This window comes from Gracilinanus agilis, chromosome 1, assembly GCF_016433145.1.
Source record: "Gracilinanus agilis isolate LMUSP501 chromosome 1, AgileGrace, whole genome shotgun sequence".
Lineage (NCBI taxonomy): Eukaryota > Metazoa > Chordata > Mammalia > Didelphimorphia > Didelphidae > Gracilinanus > Gracilinanus agilis.
This window is the reverse complement of record NC_058130.1, coordinates 656,593,845-656,616,297: the sequence shown is the minus strand read 5'-3', so window position 1 is coordinate 656,616,297 and position 22,453 is coordinate 656,593,845. Positions and strand designations below refer to the sequence as shown.

General features: G+C 32.8%; 1 protein-coding gene across 1 annotated transcript in view; it reads left to right on the top strand.

Annotated features, from left to right (window-relative positions):
- CSMD3 (CUB and Sushi multiple domains 3) overlaps positions 1-22,453 on the top strand; it is a 1,590,968-nt gene that overhangs the window by 1,238,117 nt on the left and 330,398 nt on the right. The window contains exon 31 of the mRNA XM_044684131.1: positions 21,194-21,310. Coding sequence (XP_044540066.1) covers positions 21,194-21,310 — 117 coding nt within the window. The remainder of the gene's footprint in view (positions 1-21,193; positions 21,311-22,453) is intronic.

The window sequence follows — 22,453 nt, the reverse complement described above, 5'->3', positions numbered from 1 at the left end:
AAGGAAAGGAAAGGAAAGGAAAGGAAAGGAAACGAAAGGAAAGGAAAGGAAAGGAAAAGGAAATGCAGACACCAAAAATATTAATAAAGTAGTTTTTTTGTTTTTATGGTGGTTTTTTTTTAGTAAGTTTCAATCAGCATTTGGATTCCATCAGTTCTTTCTCTGGAGGTAGATAGCATTTTTCATGATTCTTTTGGGATTATTTTAGGTTATTATAATACTGAGACTAAGTCAATTCACAGATCATCATCACATAATATTGCTGTTATTGGGTATAATATTCTCCTAATTCTTTTAAGTTCACATTGAATCATTTTATTTGTCTTCTGAGGTTTTTTTTTTTAATGACCCTGCTCATCATTTAAGGCACAATCATATTCCATCACAATCATATATAACAACGTGTTCAGACATCCCCTAATTGATGCCCACCCCTTAATTTCCAATTCTTTGCTACCATCAAAAGAACTGTTATAAATATTTTTGTACTTATAGGTCTTTTTACTTTTTCTCTGATCTTTTTTGGGTACTGACCTAATTATATTGCTGTATTGATGAGTATGCAGTTTTGTAATCCTTTGGACCTAGTTCCAAATTGCTATCTAGAATTGTTGGATCCACTCACAATTCTTCTAAGAGTGCATTAATGTCCCTATTTTTCCATATCACTTCCATTATTTTTCACTCTCCATTCGTATCATGTTAGGCAATCTTCTAAAAATAAGGTAGTATCTCAGAATTTTTTTTAAATTTACATTTCTCTAAAGAATAGTGATTTAGAGCATTTATACATATGACTATAGATAGCTTTTATGTCTTCTATAATCTGCCTGTTTATATCCTTTGACTGTCTATTGGAGAATTGACTCATAGTCATAAATATTACATATTACTCTATATATCTGAAAAAAGAAGCATTTGTCATGGAATCTTGCTATAAAATTTTGGCCTACTTTTCTACTTTTATTCAAATCATGGTTGCATTAGTTTGTTTGTGCAAAACCATTACAATTTAATGTAATCAGAATTATCCATTTTACATCCCATAATGCTCTAAATCTCTTGTGTGGTCATAAAAATCTTCCTTTAAAAATAAAACTAACTGATAAAATATGTTGTGGTCCCCTAATTTGCTTATGACATCATTCTTTAGGTCTAAATCAAAAACCCATTTTGATCTTATCTTGGTGTATGATGTGGGGTGGGTCTACACCTAGTTTCCACCAAACTGCTTTCCAGTTTACTAAGCAATTTTGTCAAATAGTGATTTCTTGTCCAAAAATATTGGATCTTTAGTTTTTCCAAACACTAAATTAATATGGTTATTTACTGTGTATTTTGTTCCTAATCTATTTCATTTGATATAATCAAAACCATCCATTTTACATTTTGTAATGTTCTCTATCTCTTGCTTGGTCTTAAATTCCTTCCTTTCCCACAGATATGACAGGTATACTATTCTATCTTCACCTAATTTATTTATGATTTCATTCTTTATATTTAAGTCATTTACTCATTTTGAATTTATCTTGGTACAGGGTGTGAGATGTTGATCTAGACCTGATTTTTCCCATAGTTTTCCAGTTTTTCCAGCAATTTTTGTCAAATAGTGAAGTTTTGTCCCAAAAGTTGGGATATTGAGTTTTTCAAACACTGGTTTGTTGAGGTCAGTTGCACCTAGTCTATTCCATTGATTTACTCTTCTGTCTCTTAGCCAGCACCATATTGTTTTTATGACCATTGCTAATACAGTTTAGTACAGTTTAAGTTCTGGTACTACTAGACCCCCATCCTTCACTTTTTTTCATTATTTCCCTTGCAATTCTTGATCTTTTGGTCTTCCAGATGAACTTTGTTATTATTTTTTCAGATTCTATACAAAGGTTTTTTGGTAGTTTGATAGGTACGACACTGAAGAAGTAGATCAATTTGGGTAGGATTGACATTTTTATTATATTAGCTCATCCTACCCATGAGGGATTAATGTTTTTCCAATTATTTAAATACAGTTTTAATTGTGTCAAAAGTATTTTGTACTTGTGTTCATATAATTCCTGTGTTTGCCTTGGCAGATAGATTCCTAAATATTTTATATTGTCTAGAGTGATTTTAAATGGATTTCATTTTCTAACTCCTGCTATTGAGTGTTGTTGGAAATATATAGAAATGCTGATGATTTATGTGGATTTATTTTGTACTCTGCAACTTTGCTAAAGTTGTTAATTATTTCCACTAGCCTTTAAGTTGATTTTTCTAGCATTATTAAGTATACAATTATATCATTTGCAAAAAGTAAGAGTTTAGTTTCCTCATTGCCTTCTTTAATCCCTTCAATTTCTTTTTCTTCTCTAATTGTTATCACTAGCATTTCTAGTATAATATTAAATAATAAAGGTCATACTGGCATCCTTGCTTCACTCCTGATCTTATTGTTAAGGTTTTTAACTTGTCCCCATTGAGATGATACTTGCTGATAGTTTTAAACATATACTGTTTATTATTTTGAGGAAGGGCCCTTTTATTCCTATACTTTTTAGTACTTTCAATAGGAATGGGTATTGTATTTTGTCAAAGGCTTTTACTACATCTATTGAGATAATCATGTGATTTCTGTTCTTTTAATTATTGATATGGTCAATTATGTGGATGATTTTCCTAATATTAAACCATCCTTGCATTCCTGGTATTAAATCCCACCATGTCATAGTGAATAATCCTTGTGATAACTTGCTGTAGTCTTTTTGCTAGTATTTTATTTATAAGATTTTCACAACTATGTTCACTAAGGAAGATTGGTCCGTAGTTTTCTTTCTGTTTTTGGTCTGCCTCGCTTTGGAATCAATACCATATTTGTGTCATAAGAAGAATTTGGTAAGAGTCCTTCTTTACTTACTTACTTACTTTGTCAAATAATTTGTAGAGTATTGGGATTGGTCGTTCTTTAAATGTTTGATAAAATTCACTTGTGAATCAATCTGGTCCTGGGGTTTTTTCTTAGTAGGTTCCTTTTTGACTTATTCAATTTCTTTCTCTGAGATAGGATTATTTAAGTATTCTATTTCCTCTTTTGTTATGTAAGCAATTAATTTTTTGCAAATATTCATCAATTTCACCTAGATTTTCATATTAGTTGCCATATAATTGGCCAAAATAGTTCTTAATTACCTTAATTTCTTCATTGAAGGTAAGATCACCCTTTTCATCTTTGAAACTGTTAATTTGGTTCTCTTTTTTATTAGATTAAAGAGTACTTTATTTTATTTGTTTTTTTTCAAAGTACTAGATCCTAGTTTTATTTATTAGTTCAATAGTTTTTTACTTTCAATTTTATTTTCTTCTTTAATTTTTAGGATTTCCAATTTATTTTTTACCTGAGGATTTTTAATTTGTTCTTTTTCTACTTTTTTTAAGTTGCAAGCCCAATTCATTGATCTCCTCCCTCTCTATTTTTTTGTTATAGGCACTTGAACACATAAAAATTTTCCCCTGAATACTCCTTTAGCTGTATTCCATAGATTTTGATATGTTGTCTCCTCATCATCATTCTCTTTAATGAAGTCTGTAAAAAGAAATTTAATTTCTTTAATTTAATGGAGGACCTGAAGGTCCTCTTACCAAAGAGATGTGTAGGGATTAACCAGCCCACAGTGATCAGAAGTAGGAACCAGGGAACTCCCTTCTGAGTGAGCATCAGTTGTAGTGGGTGAGTTGCTGAGAGTTAGGAGAAGGAGTTGATGACAGTTGGTCAGGCAGTTGCTGACAGTTAGGGTTGGCAATTGCTGGTAAGTTGGCTGCTGGGGGTGAGTTGGTTGTTGGGGTTTGGTTGCTGGTAGCATGGGTTGATATTTAGTTGCTGGTATATAAAAGGCAGGTCTGAGCTTACTGAGAGGGCTTTTGGCTTAGCTTTTAAAGAGGTTTTTTGTTTTTTTTTTCCGCCTCTGGGATCTCTAGAGAGCAGGAGGTCTGTCTCATAGGCAAGGATCTGCTTAGCTACTGACAGTGGGCTGCTTTAGAAAACTGATTGAAGGAGTGAGTGAGTGATGATTATTCATTATTTTAGGGAGTTAGGTAGTTAGTGAATGATTTAGAGATAGAGCAGAGTAGAGTAGGCCTGGTGTGCCAAACAGAAGAATCTGTCCTGAGAAGAGTTAAAGATAGTTTTAGGAAATTTTAGGTAGTTATTGGGAATTTTAGGTATATTTATAGGGTATAAGATTAGTAATCTTTCTTTCCTCTTTTCTATCTTCCCTTCCTTTACTATATTCTTTTCCTACATCTATTTTAATTAAACTAACTTGTTAATTGTTAAAAGCTGCTAGAAGTTTTCTTTTCTCTGGCTTAAAGGGATAATATAAATTTACAACCCTACTATATTTTCATTTAAACTTAAATTATTAAAAGCTGCTCTCTTATTTTATCAAAAACTCTGTTTTAACCCTTGTAAGTCCATAATTTTTTCTATGATTTCTTTTTTTTGACTCACCAGTTTTGAAGAATTAGATTCTTTAGTTTCCAATTAATTTTGTTTTGTTTTTGTTTTTTTTTATTTTAAACCCTTAATTTCTGTATATTGACTTATAGGTGGAAGAGTGGTAAGGGTAGGCAATGGGGGTCAAGTGACTTGCCCAGGGTCACACAGCTGGGAAGTGTCTGAGGCCGGATTTGAACCTAGGACCTCCAGTCTCTAGGCATGGCTCTCAATCCACTGAGCTACCCAGCTGCCCCCAGTTTCCAATTAATTTTAAATTTGCCTTTCCATGTACCCTTGTTAATTATAATTTTTACTGCATTATGAACTGAAAAAGGTACATTTATTATTTTTGCTTTTCTGCATTTTTTGTAATATTTCTATGCCCTACTTCAAAAGACTGCCTCCCCTTTGATCCATCAGTACCACCACAGGGACAAATACATGTACAAAAATATTTTTAGCTGCCCTCTTTGTAGTGGCAAAAAAATTGGAAAATGAAGGGGTGTCCCTTGATTGGGGAATGGCTGAACAAATTGTGGTATCTGATGATGTTTGAATAGTATTGTGCTGAAAGGAATGATGAACTGGAGGAATTCCATGTGAACTAGAAAGACCTCCAGGAATTGATGCAGAGTGAAAGTTGCAGAACAAGAACATTGTACACAGAAATTGATACATTGTGGCACAAACTAGTAGTAATGCAACAATCCAGGACAATCCTGAGGGACTTATGAGAAAGAATACTATCTACATCCAGAAAAAGAACTGGGAGGAGAAAAAGAGAAGAAAAATATATGATCAATCATGTGGTTCGATAGGTATATGACTGGGAATTTTGACTTTAAATGATCATTCTATTGCAAATACTAATAATATGGAAATAGCTTTTGAACAATGATACATGTATAACCCGGTGGAATTGCTCATAAGCTCTGGGAGGGGAGAGGGAGAAAGGGAGGGAAAGAACATGAATCATGTAACCATGGAAAAATGTTCTAAATCAATTAATTAAAAAAAAACAATAAAATAAAATAAAATGAATTGGAGAAGGAAAAAAAAATTCTCTACACTAGTACATGGTTGGTCTTTGTATATATACCATGTACTACTGAGAAGAAGGTATATTCCTTTTTATCCCTATTGTTGCAAAATAATTATCCCACTAACCTGATATAGACAATTTAGTTAAATAAAGTGAAAAAGCCATATTTCTCCAAGTTGAGGTAGAATTTTAGAGTTTCTTGGAAGAAGGCCAAGTCTTCCAATAAAAGCATTCTCTCGCAGATGTTACACACCTGGACCTCAGTGAGAGACAAAGCCAGGCAGCAGAGACTTGGTTTATATAGTAGGACAGAAACAAAGTGAATATTTCCAAACAAGGTTTATGACATATCACAAGACTTAGCATCATGTAGATCTTATTTAGAAACCATTACCCAACTATGCAGCTGATTGGTTAGTTCATTTAGGAAAACCCATATTTGTCTAAAGGTCAAATTACAAGACAATAACCTAATTTAGAGAATAATGATGACCATTAGACTCATCTGGTCTGGGGAAAGGATGGTTATTTCCAAAAAGGGAAGGATGTGTATACTTGCACCATATCTGAACATGAAACTCAGATGGTCAGCATCTTATGATAGAGAGGAAATACAAACTTAGGGAGGAGTTGGAAGTCCACTTAGAAGCAGTTTTATGCTTTAGTTAGAAATCCTTATAAAAATCATGAATTCTACTAATTGAAATTAAGATTATAATGGAATTATAATAATCACTTTAGAATCACAATATTGATTATCTTAAACCTATCACTATCACTAAAACCAATCAAGTATAAGGAGGTAGGGTTCTATCTTCCTGACACTGTTCAATTTTCTACAGATATCTATTAACTCTAATTTTTCTAACATTTCATTTAGTTCTCTTACTTCTTTTGTATTTATTTTTGGTTCGATTTATCTAGTTCTGAAAAGGGAAGGTTGAGATCCTCTAGTATGGCCTTACCATCTATTTCCTCTTTAAGCTTCTTTATAGCTGTGCTCTATGTAGTGGCAAAAAGTTAGAAAATGAGGGTGTATTCCTTGATTGGGGAATGGCTGAACAAATTGTGGTTTTCTACTTGAGAAATCTAGATGCTCTGTCATTTGGTGCATAAATGTTTAGTAATGATATCATTTCATTGTTTACAGTACCTTTTAGCAGAATGCATTTTTCTTCCTTATCTCTTTTAATCAGATCAATTTCTACTTTAGCTTTGTCTGGTATCATGATTGCTACTCCTGCTTTTTTAACTTTAGATGATGCATAATAAATTCTGCTCCAGCCTTTTACCTTTAATCTGTGTGTGTCACCCTGCCTCAAATATGTTTTTTGTAAACAACATATAATAGGATTCTGGTTTTTAATCCACCCTGCTATCCACTTCAATTTTATTGGTGAATTCATACCATTCACATACAGAATTATGATTACTAAGTGTGTATTGCCCTCCATCATATTATTCCCATTAGATTCTGCTCTATTCCCTTTCTCTCTGTTCCTCCTCACTTACTATTTTGCTTTTTGTCACCACCCTCCACCCCAGCCTTAGGCTCAGTTTTTTTTTGGTCTCACTCTGTACTTGATCCAATCAGGCACACCCTTGATTGCCCTGTCTTAGAGCTGTGCCCTTAGTTTGGGGTAAAATGATGGGGTTGGGAACACCCCTCTGAACTGTGTCCTCACTCCAAAGTGTGAACTATGTCCTCATTCCAAGTCCAGACTGGGATTCCTGGTTTCACTCTGGACCCACATGGATCAGCCCACTTCACCTCAGCACCTCAGACTGCTTTGGGCTATAACTCTTGATTTCTCCACAGGTTCAAAATTTCAGGAAGTGTGGGTTGGCTTATACCACTATTTGCCCAGACAGGATTCCAGGATCCAAATGTTGGCTTCAACTTAGGTTCCAAATCTTGGACAGAAGATGTAGGGTGGGTGGGTGTGGCTCACTCTTGGCTTGCTCTTCCCTCCTTGCCATTGTCTTTTGCTGGGTTTGTTCTCTTTTTTGTCTGCCTAGTTTTTGAGTTTTTCTTTTCTTGGAAGTTGTTTACTCTGTCTCTTGGTTGTTGTTTTTTCACTCCTGTGTTTGTTTTGTGGCAATATTTTAATCTTGGTTGGAGAGGATTCCAATGGTAACACAGAGCAGGTCTGGTTCAATCTGCCATCTTGGATCTGCCCCTGGAAGTAGTTCCATGGTTGTGAGCCCAGACATATACTAATCTTCATAATATTTTAGGGAGTGCTCAAAAAGCTGACTCATGATATTTCTAATGATTGCTTTCTTTAACCTTGAGCTAAGTTATACCTTGAGCTTATCAAATTCCTAACCCATACCTGATCAGCTATCTCAGTCTCCTTGCTTTGCCAATAACAATCAATTAACATCTGTATCAAACAAGCTTAGATGCCTTAGGCCATATGAACTCCTGATATGGGCATTAGCTATACTTATTGTCTTAGGATCTTACAGTTTGTATCTTATGAGGATTATTTCATAATGTTAATGTATCAGACCATTTGTTTGACTATCATGCTCTCTTCCTCTTTTACTGTGATTACTCCAATAAAAATGCCAGTATATTAGGCTAAGAGAGAACTCTATTCCACCATAGCTAACACTCTATGTGAATACTTCATGTTGGAACTTTCTTTGTCTTTGTGTCTTTCTCCTGACCTTATGCTCTCCTTCCCTTAGACTGTAATCTGTCATCCATTTATCTCTCATTCCCTGATCCCCCTTTCTGAGTGTTCTATCCACTAGGAACTTTTGTGAAGTTGGTGGACAGCTTCAATGTTTTTCTTGCATTCAATTTTATTAATCTCTCTTTTGAATGTTAGGTTTTATAATTTGATGCTTAATTAGGAATTTTTAACTTGTTCTTTTTTTAGTGTTTTTAGCGGCATGCCTATTTTGTTGGTCTTCTCTTTATTCTTTTATATTTTATATTATATTACATTATAATTATAGATATTTATTTTGTATAATATAAATTTTAGAAATACAAATTTTCTGCTAAGTATTGCTTTGGGTGCATTCCATAAATTATGGCATATTCTCTCATTATTCTCTTTAATGAAATTATTGATTAATTATATGACTTTTCTTTAATATACTTTTAAGACTGGATTATTTAGCTTCCAATTTTAATTTTAATCTGTGTTTTTGTGGCAATTTTTTAATCTGTGTTTGTTGTGGCAATTTTTTAATCTGTGTTTATGTGGCAATTTTTAAATATAAATTTTATTGCATTATGGTTTGAAAAAAGATGAATTTACTATTTTTTTCTTTTCTGAATTTGGTTATGTTTTATGGTCTAATACATGGTCAACTTTTGTGTAGATGTCATGTACAGATGTAAAACATGTATACCACTTCTAATTCCCATTCAGTTATCTCCAAAGGTCTTTATATCCAATTTTTGTAATATTCTATTCACCTCCTTAATGTCTTATTTATTTTATGGTTAGATTTATGTAATTCTGAGAAAGGAAAGTTGAAGTCCACTACTAGTATAGTTTTATTTTCTAATTCCTTTTGTAACTCATTCAACTTTTCCCTTAAGAATTTGGATGCTATCCTGTTTGGTACATATATATTTAGTATTGATATTACTTCATTGTCTGTGATACCTTTTAGCAAATGAAGTTTCCCTACTTATATGTTTTAAGAAGGCCTATTTTTGCTCTTGCTTTGCTTGAGATCATGATTATTATTGTGACTTTTTTTAACCCCTGAGCCTTTTAGAAGTAGGCTATGAGCAGAACAAAATCAGGCTAGACTCCAGGAATATTTAGCTGAGTTTATTTAGGGTTAGAAAAGAAAGGTTTGGGAAACCTAGGAGTTAGATCTCCGGCAGCTATGTTAGGATCAAAGTTCTCTCCAGGGGAAAAAAGGCCCCCCAAATTATCACCTCCTCTCTTCCTTTATACTTATCTCAGACATCTCCCACAAAGGAAGTGGGACCTGTCTGAGGAAATTGAGGTAGAGAGTCCTGGGAGATGTAGTCTCCTAGAGTTCAGAACATTCCAAAACACATAATCCCTAATTCTCTATGAATATCCACAAACACTCCTCTTTGCCATGGAACAAAGAGTGGGGCCCCTATTCTCCTGTGGCCATGAGTGCTCTCTCTCCTCTAAACCCCAGGATTGTGATCAAGGCAAATATGCTGGCAATGCAAATGGGTCTTGAATACAGCAACAGCAAAGAGTCCTCTGAAATATCCTTAGGACCATTGTGTGACTCCTATGCCATCCATAGACTAAGAACTCCAGTCTACCAATACTGATATAGACCTTTCCTACTGACAACCCACGTTGTCTTGGGTTAGCAATTTGTTTCACCCAAACTTTTGTCATTTTGGCTGCTCTGAAATTTGATTTAAAGCATCATTTAGTAGTTGTTTGGAAGGGAATTTGGGGGAGCTTAGTTAAGTGTTTTTCTACTCTGACTTCTTTGCTCTGTAAATTCTTAAAGCAAAAAGTAATGCAAATTAAAATTATAGATAGTAATAGTAGGAAACTTTAATGCCCCTCATAATGAGATAGAAAAAAAAAATCTTAAATAATTAAAAAAAATAAACCAAAAGGGAAATAATTTAGTCATAGGGTAGACCACAAAAGAAGGCTATCAGGTAATATTGCTAAGCTACTTTCCTTATTTCAGAGATTGATTAATAAGGATAAGATGTCAGGTGATTTGAGGTAATGGAGAGAATATCTTAACCTTGGATACATTGTTACCTTGTTGTCTGGAAATCAAGTCTCTAAAAGTAGAAGTATTTTCCTGGGTGGTAATAAAAGGTTTCTGGTTAATCTCATCAGAATGTCTAGGTGGGACCTAAAATCTAAGATAGCAAAGTACTGTATTTAAAGCACTATGTTAAGGACTGCTATTAATTAAAATTAATAATCCAATGCTTTATTATGGGACTCATGTGACTTTTTCTAAAAGGCTATGCATATGGAGTGCAAGAACTTTAGGCTTCTACTGCATTAGAAAGATTTTAAGCTGTTTTCTGTGGTGGATAAGTAAAAAGATAACTTTCCATAAGTAATGAGAGATTCGTCATCAAAAAACTCACAATAGGTCATCAATTTTTGTATTAGTAGCAACTCATGAGAATCTTCTACTACGCAGAAGAATAAAAATCTATAGCACTGGAAGGAGCACCTGCCTTGACGAAATCACAAAATCTTGAAACATAGAAATATATACATATCACATTGGCGTGTATGGGCATATGCTTATATCTATAACCTAAAGGGTAGTAAGCATTTGTGTACACATGTATCTGATTGTACACATGTTTATAAATCATTATTATTTACATATATTCATACAGGCATGTTCTTTGCCAGTCAACTAATTTTTCTTGAAAATCAGAAATACTATAACCCCTCACTTGAGACTATTCACATTGAATAATATTCTTGATTTCATTTTCATTTTGACTAAGTTTTGTAGAACAGGACAATCAAAATACTTAAATATAGATTGTAATAGTTTATTTCTTAACTATATAAGAATACAAATTTGATAGTAACAAAATAATGATCTACAATAATTCAGTCTCATCAAATTGAATTTGCAGTAAATTTGTTTGTAGTATGCATGCCTTGACTATTGCAATAGCCATCTGTTTTGGTCTCTCTATCTCTAGTCTTTCCTTTCACCAATCTTCCACTTGATCATATTAAAATATAGATCCGATTTTGTCACTCCCATATTAAAAAAAAAATCCTCTTCTTCCTCTTTAACTCTAATATCAAATATAAAATCATTTGTCTTGGTTTTTTAAAATTTTTTAAATTACTATTTTATAACATTTGAAATATAATACTATTAGACCTCCTTCCTTACCATTTTTCATTATTTCCTTTCATATATTTGACTTTTTGTTTTTTTTAAGTGAATTTTGTTATTTTTTCTAGTTCAATAAGATAATTATTTGGTCAATTNATTCTTTTATATTTTATATTATATTACATTATAATTATAGATATTTATTTTGTATAATATAAATTTTAGAAATACAAATTTTCTGCTAAGTATTGCTTTGGGTGCATTCCATAAATTATGGCATATTCTCTCATTATTCTCTTTCTCTTTAATGAAATTATTGATTAATTATATGACTTTTCTTTAATATACTTTTAAGACTGGATTATTTAGCTTCCAATTTTAATTTTAATCTGTGTTTTTGTGGCAATTTTTTAATCTGTGTTTGTTGTGGCAATTTTTTAATCTGTGTTTATGTGGCAATTTTTAAATATAAATTTTATTGCATTATGGTTTGAAAAAAGATGAATTTACTATTTTTTTCTTTTCTGAATTTGGTTATGTTTTATGGTCTAATACATGGTCAACTTTTGTGTAGATGTCATGTACAGATGTAAAACATGTATACCACTTCTAATTCCCATTCAGTTATCTCCAAAGGTCTTTATATCCAATTTTTGTAATATTCTATTCACCTCCTTAATGTCTTATTTATTTTATGGTTAGATTTATGTAATTCTGAGAAAGGAAAGTTGAAGTCCACTACTAGTATAGTTTTATTTTCTAATTCCTTTTGTAACTCATTCAACTTTTCCCTTAAGAATTTGGATGCTATCCTGTTTGGTACATATATATTTAGTATTGATATTACTTCATTGTCTGTGATACCTTTTAGCAAATGAAGTTTCCCTACTTATATGTTTTAAGAAGGCCTATTTTTGCTCTTGCTTTGCTTGAGATCATGATTATTATTGTGACTTTTTTTAACCCCTGAGCCTTTTAGAAGTAGGCTATGAGCAGAACAAAATCAGGCTAGACTCCAGGAATATTTAGCTGAGTTTATTTAGGGTTAGAAAAGAAAGGTTTGGGAAACCTAGGAGTTAGATCTCCGGCAGCTATGTTAGGATCAAAGTTCTCTCCAGGGGAAAAAAGGCCCCCCAAATTATCACCTCCTCTCTTCCTTTATACTTATCTCAGACATCTCCCACAAAGGAAGTGGGACCTGTCTGAGGAAATTGAGGTAGAGAGTCCTGGGAGATGTAGTCTCCTAGAGTTCAGAACATTCCAAAACACATAATCCCTAATTCTCTATGAATATCCACAAACACTCCTCTTTGCCATGGAACAAAGAGTGGGGCCCCTATTCTCCTGTGGCCATGAGTGCTCTCTCTCCTCTAAACCCCAGGATTGTGATCAAGGCAAATATGCTGGCAATGCAAATGGGTCTTGAATACAGCAACAGCAAAGAGTCCTCTGAAATATCCTTAGGACCATTGTGTGACTCCTATGCCATCCATAGACTAAGAACTCCAGTCTACCAATACTGATATAGACCTTTCCTACTGACAACCCACGTTGTCTTGGGTTAGCAATTTGTTTCACCCAAACTTTTGTCATTTTGGCTGCTCTGAAATTTGATTTAAAGCATCATTTAGTAGTTGTTTGGAAGGGAATTTGGGGGAGCTTAGTTAAGTGTTTTTCTACTCTGACTTCTTTGCTCTGTAAATTCTTAAAGCAAAAAGTAATGCAAATTAAAATTATAGATAGTAATAGTAGGAAACTTTAATGCCCCTCATAATGAGATAGAAAAAAAAAATCTTAAATAATTAAAAAAAATAAACCAAAAGGGAAATAATTTAGTCATAGGGTAGACCACAAAAGAAGGCTATCAGGTAATATTGCTAAGCTACTTTCCTTATTTCAGAGATTGATTAATAAGGATAAGATGTCAGGTGATTTGAGGTAATGGAGAGAATATCTTAACCTTGGATACATTGTTACCTTGTTGTCTGGAAATCAAGTCTCTAAAAGTAGAAGTATTTTCCTGGGTGGTAATAAAAGGTTTCTGGTTAATCTCATCAGAATGTCTAGGTGGGACCTAAAATCTAAGATAGCAAAGTACTGTATTTAAAGCACTATGTTAAGGACTGCTATTAATTAAAATTAATAATCCAATGCTTTATTATGGGACTCATGTGACTTTTTCTAAAAGGCTATGCATATGGAGTGCAAGAACTTTAGGCTTCTACTGCATTAGAAAGATTTTAAGCTGTTTTCTGTGGTGGATAAGTAAAAAGATAACTTTCCATAAGTAATGAGAGATTCGTCATCAAAAAACTCACAATAGGTCATCAATTTTTGTATTAGTAGCAACTCATGAGAATCTTCTACTACGCAGAAGAATAAAAATCTATAGCACTGGAAGGAGCACCTGCCTTGACGAAATCACAAAATCTTGAAACATAGAAATATATACATATCACATTGGCGTGTATGGGCATATGCTTATATCTATAACCTAAAGGGTAGTAAGCATTTGTGTACACATGTATCTGATTGTACACATGTTTATAAATCATTATTATTTACATATATTCATACAGGCATGTTCTTTGCCAGTCAACTAATTTTTCTTGAAAATCAGAAATACTATAACCCCTCACTTGAGACTATTCACATTGAATAATATTCTTGATTTCATTTTCATTTTGACTAAGTTTTGTAGAACAGGACAATCAAAATACTTAAATATAGATTGTAATAGTTTATTTCTTAACTATATAAGAATACAAATTTGATAGTAACAAAATAATGATCTACAATAATTCAGTCTCATCAAATTGAATTTGCAGTAAATTTGTTTGTAGTATGCATGCCTTGACTATTGCAATAGCCATCTGTTTTGGTCTCTCTATCTCTAGTCTTTCCTTTCACCAATCTTCCACTTGATCATATTAAAATATAGATCCGATTTTGTCACTCCCATATTAAAAAAAAAATCCTCTTCTTCCTCTTTAACTCTAATATCAAATATAAAATCATTTGTCTTGGTTTTTTAAAATTTTTTAAATTACTATTTTATAACATTTGAAATATAATACTATTAGACCTCCTTCCTTACCATTTTTCATTATTTCCTTTCATATATTTGACTTTTTGTTTTTTTTAAGTGAATTTTGTTATTTTTTCTAGTTCAATAAGATAATTATTTGGTCAATTAATTAAGATGGCATTGAATAGGTAGATTAATCTAGGTAGGATGTCCTTTTATTTATACTGGTTCTGCCCACCCATGAATAATTAATATTTCTCCAATTATTTAAATCAGACTTTATTCGTATAAAATTGTTTTATGATTTTGTTTGTGTAGTTACTGGGTTTATCTTAGCAGGTATACTCCGAGACATTTTATTTTATTTGGGATCATTTTTAAAAAAGTATTGTTTTACTTTTAAAACTTATCATAAGGCATTTCTTTCCTTTCTTTCCAGACTTCTTATACCTTACTCTCCATGGATTCTTTAGTCCCCTAAATTTGGCCTCCTAGTTTTTCCTTGTGCAAGATACTTTATCTCCATATATTTTTAGTGTTTTCATTGGCTATCCTCCTGTCTAGAAACTTCTCCTTCCTTCTCTTTGCCTCCTGCCTTCCCTGATTTCCTTCAAAATCACTGCTAAAGTACCAACTTCAAGAAGCTTTTTTTTAACTTCTGAGTACTATTGCTTTCCTTCCGTTGATTATTTATCACCTCTCCTATATAGGATATAGCTTGTTTGTATTTTCGTATCGTCTCTTCCATTCAACTGTGAATATTTCAAGGTTAGTGTCTGTCTTTTGATGTTCTTTGAATGCATAAGACTTTTCTTGGTGCCTTACAAATAATACAGTCAGAGTCAATGAGTGTCAATAAATATTAAGTCCCTTCCATGTGCCAAATGTCGTTCTAACCCCTGGGGTTAAAAAGAAAGGCACATTGGTCCTTGCTCTCAAGGAACTTATGATTAAAAGGGGAAGACATTGCATAAAAAGATGCTGAAAAGCTGTGGAAGAGGTTACCCTAGTTTTTGGACTTGATGAAGTCCTACAGCTGAGAGGGGAAATAATCTGAGAATCTGGGAGTCTCCAGGTTGATTTCATCTCATTGTGAGTTTCTGGAAATCCTGAAGTTCAGGAAAATAGCTAGATGGCAAATAATGAGGTTAATTCCCTCAATGCCTTCCTTAAATTGTGGAGGATATGGTAGGAGTTCTCTAGCATCCACTTTCCACCTTTTCCATTCAGAGGCAAGAAGAGACTCCAGCAGTAGGGTCTAATGACTTGTTATAAGTCACATTATCTTGCAGAATGATGAATTTCTGGAAATGATGAAATCCCAGAAAGCAGCCATGTGGCAAATGATGATGAAATAGTAAGTGTTTAATAAATTCAGGTTGATTGTTTTTTTTTCATATAAATATCACACATTCCACTTTTTTCCATTCATACAGTTACCACTTTAGTTCAGCATTCTATCTTCCCTTCTTAGACTTCAATAGCTTCCCAAGTATTTTTCTACCCCAGTCCTCACTCCATTCTAATACATTCTCTATACAGATGCCAAAGTTTTCCCCCCATAAAATGTAGATTTGCCCATATCATTCCCCTTAACTGAATAAACTTGAGTGTAATCCTATTGTCTCTAAGATCAAATATAAACTCTAATGTTGGGCATTCAAAATTCTTTGTGACTTGATCTCTTCCTGGCTTGCTAACCTTTCTATATTTTTACAACCTTCCACATAATTTATGACCAATTATAATACTTTTTCATGCAGATGGCATTCCATCTCTTATAGCCTTAATTTTCCATTGGTTTGTCCCCATTGCTAAAATACTCTCACTGTGCCTCTTAGAATCTGCATTATTTCAAAACTCACCTTAAACATCATCTGCAGGAGGTCTTTCCAAATCCACAAGCTGACAGAACCTTCCTCTGTAAGATTGCCTTCCTGTTCTGTTGTATCTTTTGTGTAGTCTCTTCTTCATTACCTTAATTTCATGGCTTCCAGGACATCCTTGAAAACAGCTCAATTCCTGCTTTTTGCAGGAGTGCTTGCCCAATTATTCCTAGTCTCTACCCTCTCCACCCTCACTGCTAATGCCTTTATTTGTGAGATTAGTTTTCTTTACACCGCATTTCTCTTGTATATACAATTGATTGAATGATGTCTTCCCCCAAAGCAAGTAGGTTTCCTTAAGAAAAAGTATTGTTAATATTGAAAAACTGTATTGACATGTAATCTGGAAAAAAATTTAAAATTATTATACTTTTTTAAATGAACAACAAAACAATTGATACTAAGAAGATAAGGGTTAATTTTTAGAAAGAAAAACAAACTTTAAAAGAAAAGGTACTGCTTCCTGTAAGCATTTTTTTTCTATTTTTTTTAAACCCTTAACTTCTGTGTATTGACTAATATGGAAGAGTGGTAAGCGTAGGCAATGGGGGTCAAGTGACTTGCCCAGGGTCACACAGCTGGGAAGTGTCTAAGGCCGGATTTGAACCTAGGACCTCCCGTCTCTAGGCCTGGCTCTCAATCCACTGAGCTACCCAGCTGCCCCCCTGTAAGCATTTTTTATTATTATTTTATCCCTGAGACTTAGAACAGTGCCTGTCACTTAGTAACCACTTAAATGCTTCCAGAGTGATTGCATAATATATGTATTATAAAGAATTTGAGAGTACAAAAAACCTGAGGATCATACCTGGGCTAAGTGGTTGGGTAGATATCCCAGTCCTTTTTTGCCCTTCAGTCAAATTAGGAGGTAGGAGTCAATATTCATATCTTTGCTCATTTGGTTGAGGAGCTAATATCCACCATTTGATGTTGGAAGAAATAAGTGAAATTTTAAAAAATTAAAGAGGTTTTAGTCCAACCTATATCTGAATAAGAACCTCTCTAAAACATATCTGACAAGTAGTTATCATGTTCTGCTTCAAGGCTTCTTGTTATGACTGCCTCCAAAGCAGGGCATCTCATTCTATCTCTAATTGCTAAAAATCTAGCTTATATTTCCCTCTTTTCAACTTTTTCCTATTCTTTCCAGTTATATTTTTTGGGGGACCAAGCAAAACAAGTGTAATTTCTCTTCTCCAGGACAACTCCTCAAAGACACTGCCTTTGAAAAGGAAAGACCCATTGTTCTTTCACGAGAAACAAAAATTTAAAAAAGGAAAAAAAATAACTACTGACTTCATAAATACAACAGCTCTTCAGTTATTTCTCATTAATATTCTCATCTGACCTACTTTTAATTAAATCATTTTAATAATCTTCATTAAGAGGTGGAAGGAACTATTCCTTGGTTCTCATACTTCTGTGAAATTTGAATGGCCTTCCTTGAGCTAAAATCCTCACTTTAAATGTACTTGAAGTTTTTAACTTTGTGAACTAATGAAGTATCTATTGTGAAGTATCTGAAGGTATTCTATTCTGAATACATATCAGAATCATTCTCTTTGTTACAACAACCTAGTTGGCATTTTTATGCCATTTAAGTGTAAGACATAATTAAATAAATGGATAAAACATTCATAAAACAATAGGTTTGGGAAACCTACCTAGAAATTCTGTATTTCCAGGAAGGTGAATAACAGATTCATATTAAGAAAATGCTCTTCAATTAATGTTTCTCCAACAATCCCCAATGTTATATCAAGTTACATAACTATAAAATATATTGTCTTTATAATAAAAATAATTGTTTTTCTATAATGTTATAAAGTGTGATGACAAACCATATTACTTGGGTATTTTCTGAATAATTAAGGATGAACTACATTAGTGGATCAATGATGTACGTCAAGAAAAAGTCAAATTGTGGATCTGATTGACATTTTAATCTAAGAAGTGATAAATACTATTAATCAAACTTATTTTTAAATGCCCATTTTCATAGGCATTGGGTCTTTTGTAATATTAAAATGTATGCCATAGTTGTCATAGATTAATGACAAACATCTACTGGATTTATAAATTATCTTTGCAATTTATTTATATACTATCCCGTTTGTTACTAAGTGATCATAATATTTGTAAGGTAATATGAACTATAAGACACATTCTTTATTGGTAACTAAATTATTGTACACTAATTTCTCTTATTTATATAACACTTTAATGTATACATATATTTTTTCATTTGGTCTTGACAACTATCCTATGAAGTAGGTGCTATCATTATCTTTACTTTATAAGAGATAAAACTGAACCAGAGAAGCTATACTCCTTTAGAATAAGAACTTAAATTTTTTTGTCTTTATATACCCAATTCTGGGAAAAGAGTAATTGCTTTAAAAAGTTCATTCATTGATTGATCAAGTGACTCACACAGGTTCATATCACTAATTAAATGACAGCTTGAATTTGCACCCCATTTTTCTGATCATAATTTATCTACTATGACATGGTAATATGATGCTATAATGTGATGTAAGCTCCCTGAAAATAGAGACCATTTTATGTTGAACCTCACAATGCCTTCCCCATAGTACTGTATGATTAGCCATTGCTTTTAGGATCGAAATAAATGGATTTGAACATTTTTCAGACATAGTTTGGATAATATGATATACAGGGTCCCTTCTATCTTTTGAGTTCTTGGCCATCCATCTATGATGTGAAAGTTCTTTAAGATTCTGTGCTTCATAGGTTTCTAAGTAAGTAATTAAGAATTTTTAAGAGTCATGTAAAGGGAGAAAGAAGCACTTGATGCATATAATTTTTTGTTTACATTATTAATGTTATTTCTCATTGTTTTAATCATTAAATATGACATGGTAAATTTAGCCTATTTCCTATATTTGAAAATGTAATACCTTGTCCTGAACATACACATGCAGCACATGCAGATTAGAAGATTTAGAAAGTTCAAACTGTTATTCAGTTAATAATAAGTAAGTTATCAAGAGAATTTTGCTGCTCTTGATTCTTTGAGAATTTTCACAATTTTCCCCATTCTTTATTTAATTTCAGTTGATGGTTAAGAGATGGCTTTGTCGAGTCATTTGAAGGAGTGAGCTTTGTTGTTGTTCAGTAATTTTCAGTTGCGTCTGACTCTTTGTGACCCCATTTGGGATTTTCTTGCAAATATACTGTAGTGGTTTACCAATCCCTTCTCCAGCTCATTTTACGGATGAAGAAACTGAGGCAAACACTAAGTGTCTGAGACTCGGGAATATAAGTCTTAATGACTCCAGGTCCTGAATTCTATTTACTGCTCCACCTACTTGTCCAAGAAGCAAGCAGTATAGATTAATGTCTTATTCTAAGCACAGAATAATTGAAGATTTTTCTAGTTGAGTAATTATATGGATTGAAAAATGGAACTTTGATTTTATTGGTATAGGTAACTTCCAGATTCAGAATTTCTCTCTACCAATATAGGCCCAAATGTCTGCAACTTACCTTTGTTAGAGAGTTGCCAGTGGTACCAAGAAGTTAAGTTACTTATCTAAGGTCATACTGATAGTACATATAAGAAAAGTACTTAAATCCAGAGCTTCCTAACTCTGAGGCTATATCTATTATACCACATTGCTTCATGATCCTTAAACTGTTTTTATAAATACAGATAACACACTGGATGAGTGTCTTTCTTAACAGGTTTAACAATTAAAATTGTTTTTGTTATTTATAATACTATGCTAAAAATGTTAAGGTAAAGTAAAATAATGGATAGGCACTCTGCTTTAGAGGAAGAAGACCCAATTCCATGTCTTGCCTCTGAAACAAACTAGTCATGTGACTAAGGACAAGTCACTTTAATGAGTCAGTGTCCTAGACAACTCTCTAAGGCTTTGCTCTCCACATTAAAAAATTGGGGATTTTCAATTTTGTGTTCTTTACAAAAAGAAATTAAGTTTATATGAAGCAGTTTATCTTTCTCATTCCTGAATCATTCTCTCATCCACAGCTTTATTAGATGAATAAAATATTAGTGTTGAGACGGTATCTACCTTGTCCAATCTCAAACAATATTGAGTGATGAGTGATGAATCTATGATCATTATCATGATCGCCATCAAGTTGCCATTGTTTCTCAGGAGTTTTAATCTTTGTATATTTCATTTCAAAGTATTTATTAAACATGTACATAACTAAAAACAAATAATAGACTCAACATTAATTAGCCAAGCTGTTCAACATAATAGAGCTGATATATCTTAATTTTTACTTCTAGAATTCCTTTAGCTTTTATTATTTTGTTCACATGTACCTCAACAGTCTCTCTTTTTGAATTCTATTATGTTTCTTCTGATTTCTCTTTAACAATCATGTGGGGAAAAGGACTCCAATGAAGAAAACTGTTGCTTATATCATGCTTGTCCGCTACTGGCCAGGCTATTGTTTAAGAACATTTGACCAGGCTTGCTTTCAGGCGTTTTGCCTGATAAAAACGTAGAGAAGATATTACCCCACTTTGCATAATTTAATAAAAGGATACCAAAGACTTCTTTCAGTCTTGTGCCCCACATCAGAAAATAAATTCAATTTATTCTGTTACAAATAGGAAAAGTAGTCAAGCACTAGTGATTTCATTTCTCTTGGTAAATGCTTTGTGTTTACAAACAGATCAGTTCCAATTTTAATTCAGTATATAAAATAGTTAGAAAACTATGTATCTAAGGAACATTTTGTATGGATACACAAATTTATTGTTGAAATAAATGACAATTGAATCCACTTAGAGATTAAACAACATGTTGAAGTCCAGAGTAATAGTTTTTCTATTTTCATTCCTTACTTCTTACAAATAATATAATTACATTTTGGAATTATACTTAATTATTTTATCTATATTGTGTTATGACACATTACATAATTTTTAATTAATTTTTTAAAAACTTTTTTAGCTCCCTGTGGAAGTCGTTCAACAGGTTCCGAAGGCACTGTTTTATCACCAAACTATCCCAAAAACTACAGTGTGGGACACAATTGTGTTTACTCTATAGCAGTTCCCAAGGAATTTGGTAAGTAAGATTAAATTTATCATATATTATCTTTATCTGGTCATGCTTTATTTTGCTACATGCTATTTCAAAGTATATGTCTATTTTTATCATCAAAATATTTATGGTCAATAAAATACTTGGTAATTTTTAGCTAGATTGGTAATAGTAAAGTTTTGAGGTCATCAATTCGATTTGAATTTACAGACAAGTAAACAGGTGAACAACAATACAAAAATGAAAACAGGATTGTTTTTAATTTTTAAATTATATTCTATTAAATTACCTTTTAAGTGTCTTAAACGTGGGTTTGCATATGAAAAATTTCCAAAATACAAAGAAAAATAAGATCAGCAAACTGGTAAATAATGCATATGGTTGAAGATAGCGTTGTGGCAACAGTTGCAAAGTAAGATACAGAATATTTGGACCCTGTCCTTGGCTCAAATTCTATTAAAGATGCCCAGAAGTCAATGACATTCATTTTAAACATCTATGGCAGAAGAGGTTAGAAAGACAGCAAAGGACATTTTTGTTCTTGCCACTGATCGTCTGTGCAGCCTTGACATTAAAAAGACAGCATCCTTTGCCGATTCCCTTTGATTGAAAGTCTCTGATGTCAGTTCGCTGGCTTTTCAAAGGTTATGGAATTGAGGTCCAGCTGGATGCAAACCACTTTAAGTTAGGTTCTGACTCCTTGGGAAAAGGAGTTAGTTTTAGTGAACAGTGTCTCATGAGAGGGAGCATAAAAACTCATGGAACTGAAGGAATGATTCAGCATTAGAGTATAAGGTGACATTAGAAATGGTAGAAACATGAATTTATTCTGACTGCTGGGTCTGGTTGACTGGATTCTTAGCAGAAGGACTTTGACACATCTTGATTGCTATATTACATCTTGAAAAAAACATAATTTTGTGGCTAATTTAAAATACGCTGATGCTTCCAGTCCAATTCCTCACAAGCGAATGAGGTTCTTTGTAGGTTTGTTTTTTCTATTCCATCAGTATGTTGAGAGTCCCAGAATTTTATGTGAAATGACCTACTTAGAGGTCAAAGATTGATCTTTAACCTTTGGTAATTTCTATACAAACTCTGAAGAGATGAAAGGTGTCATAAATGTCAGTCTTCCATGGCATGATCTTTTTTATTTTGATTGTTTTT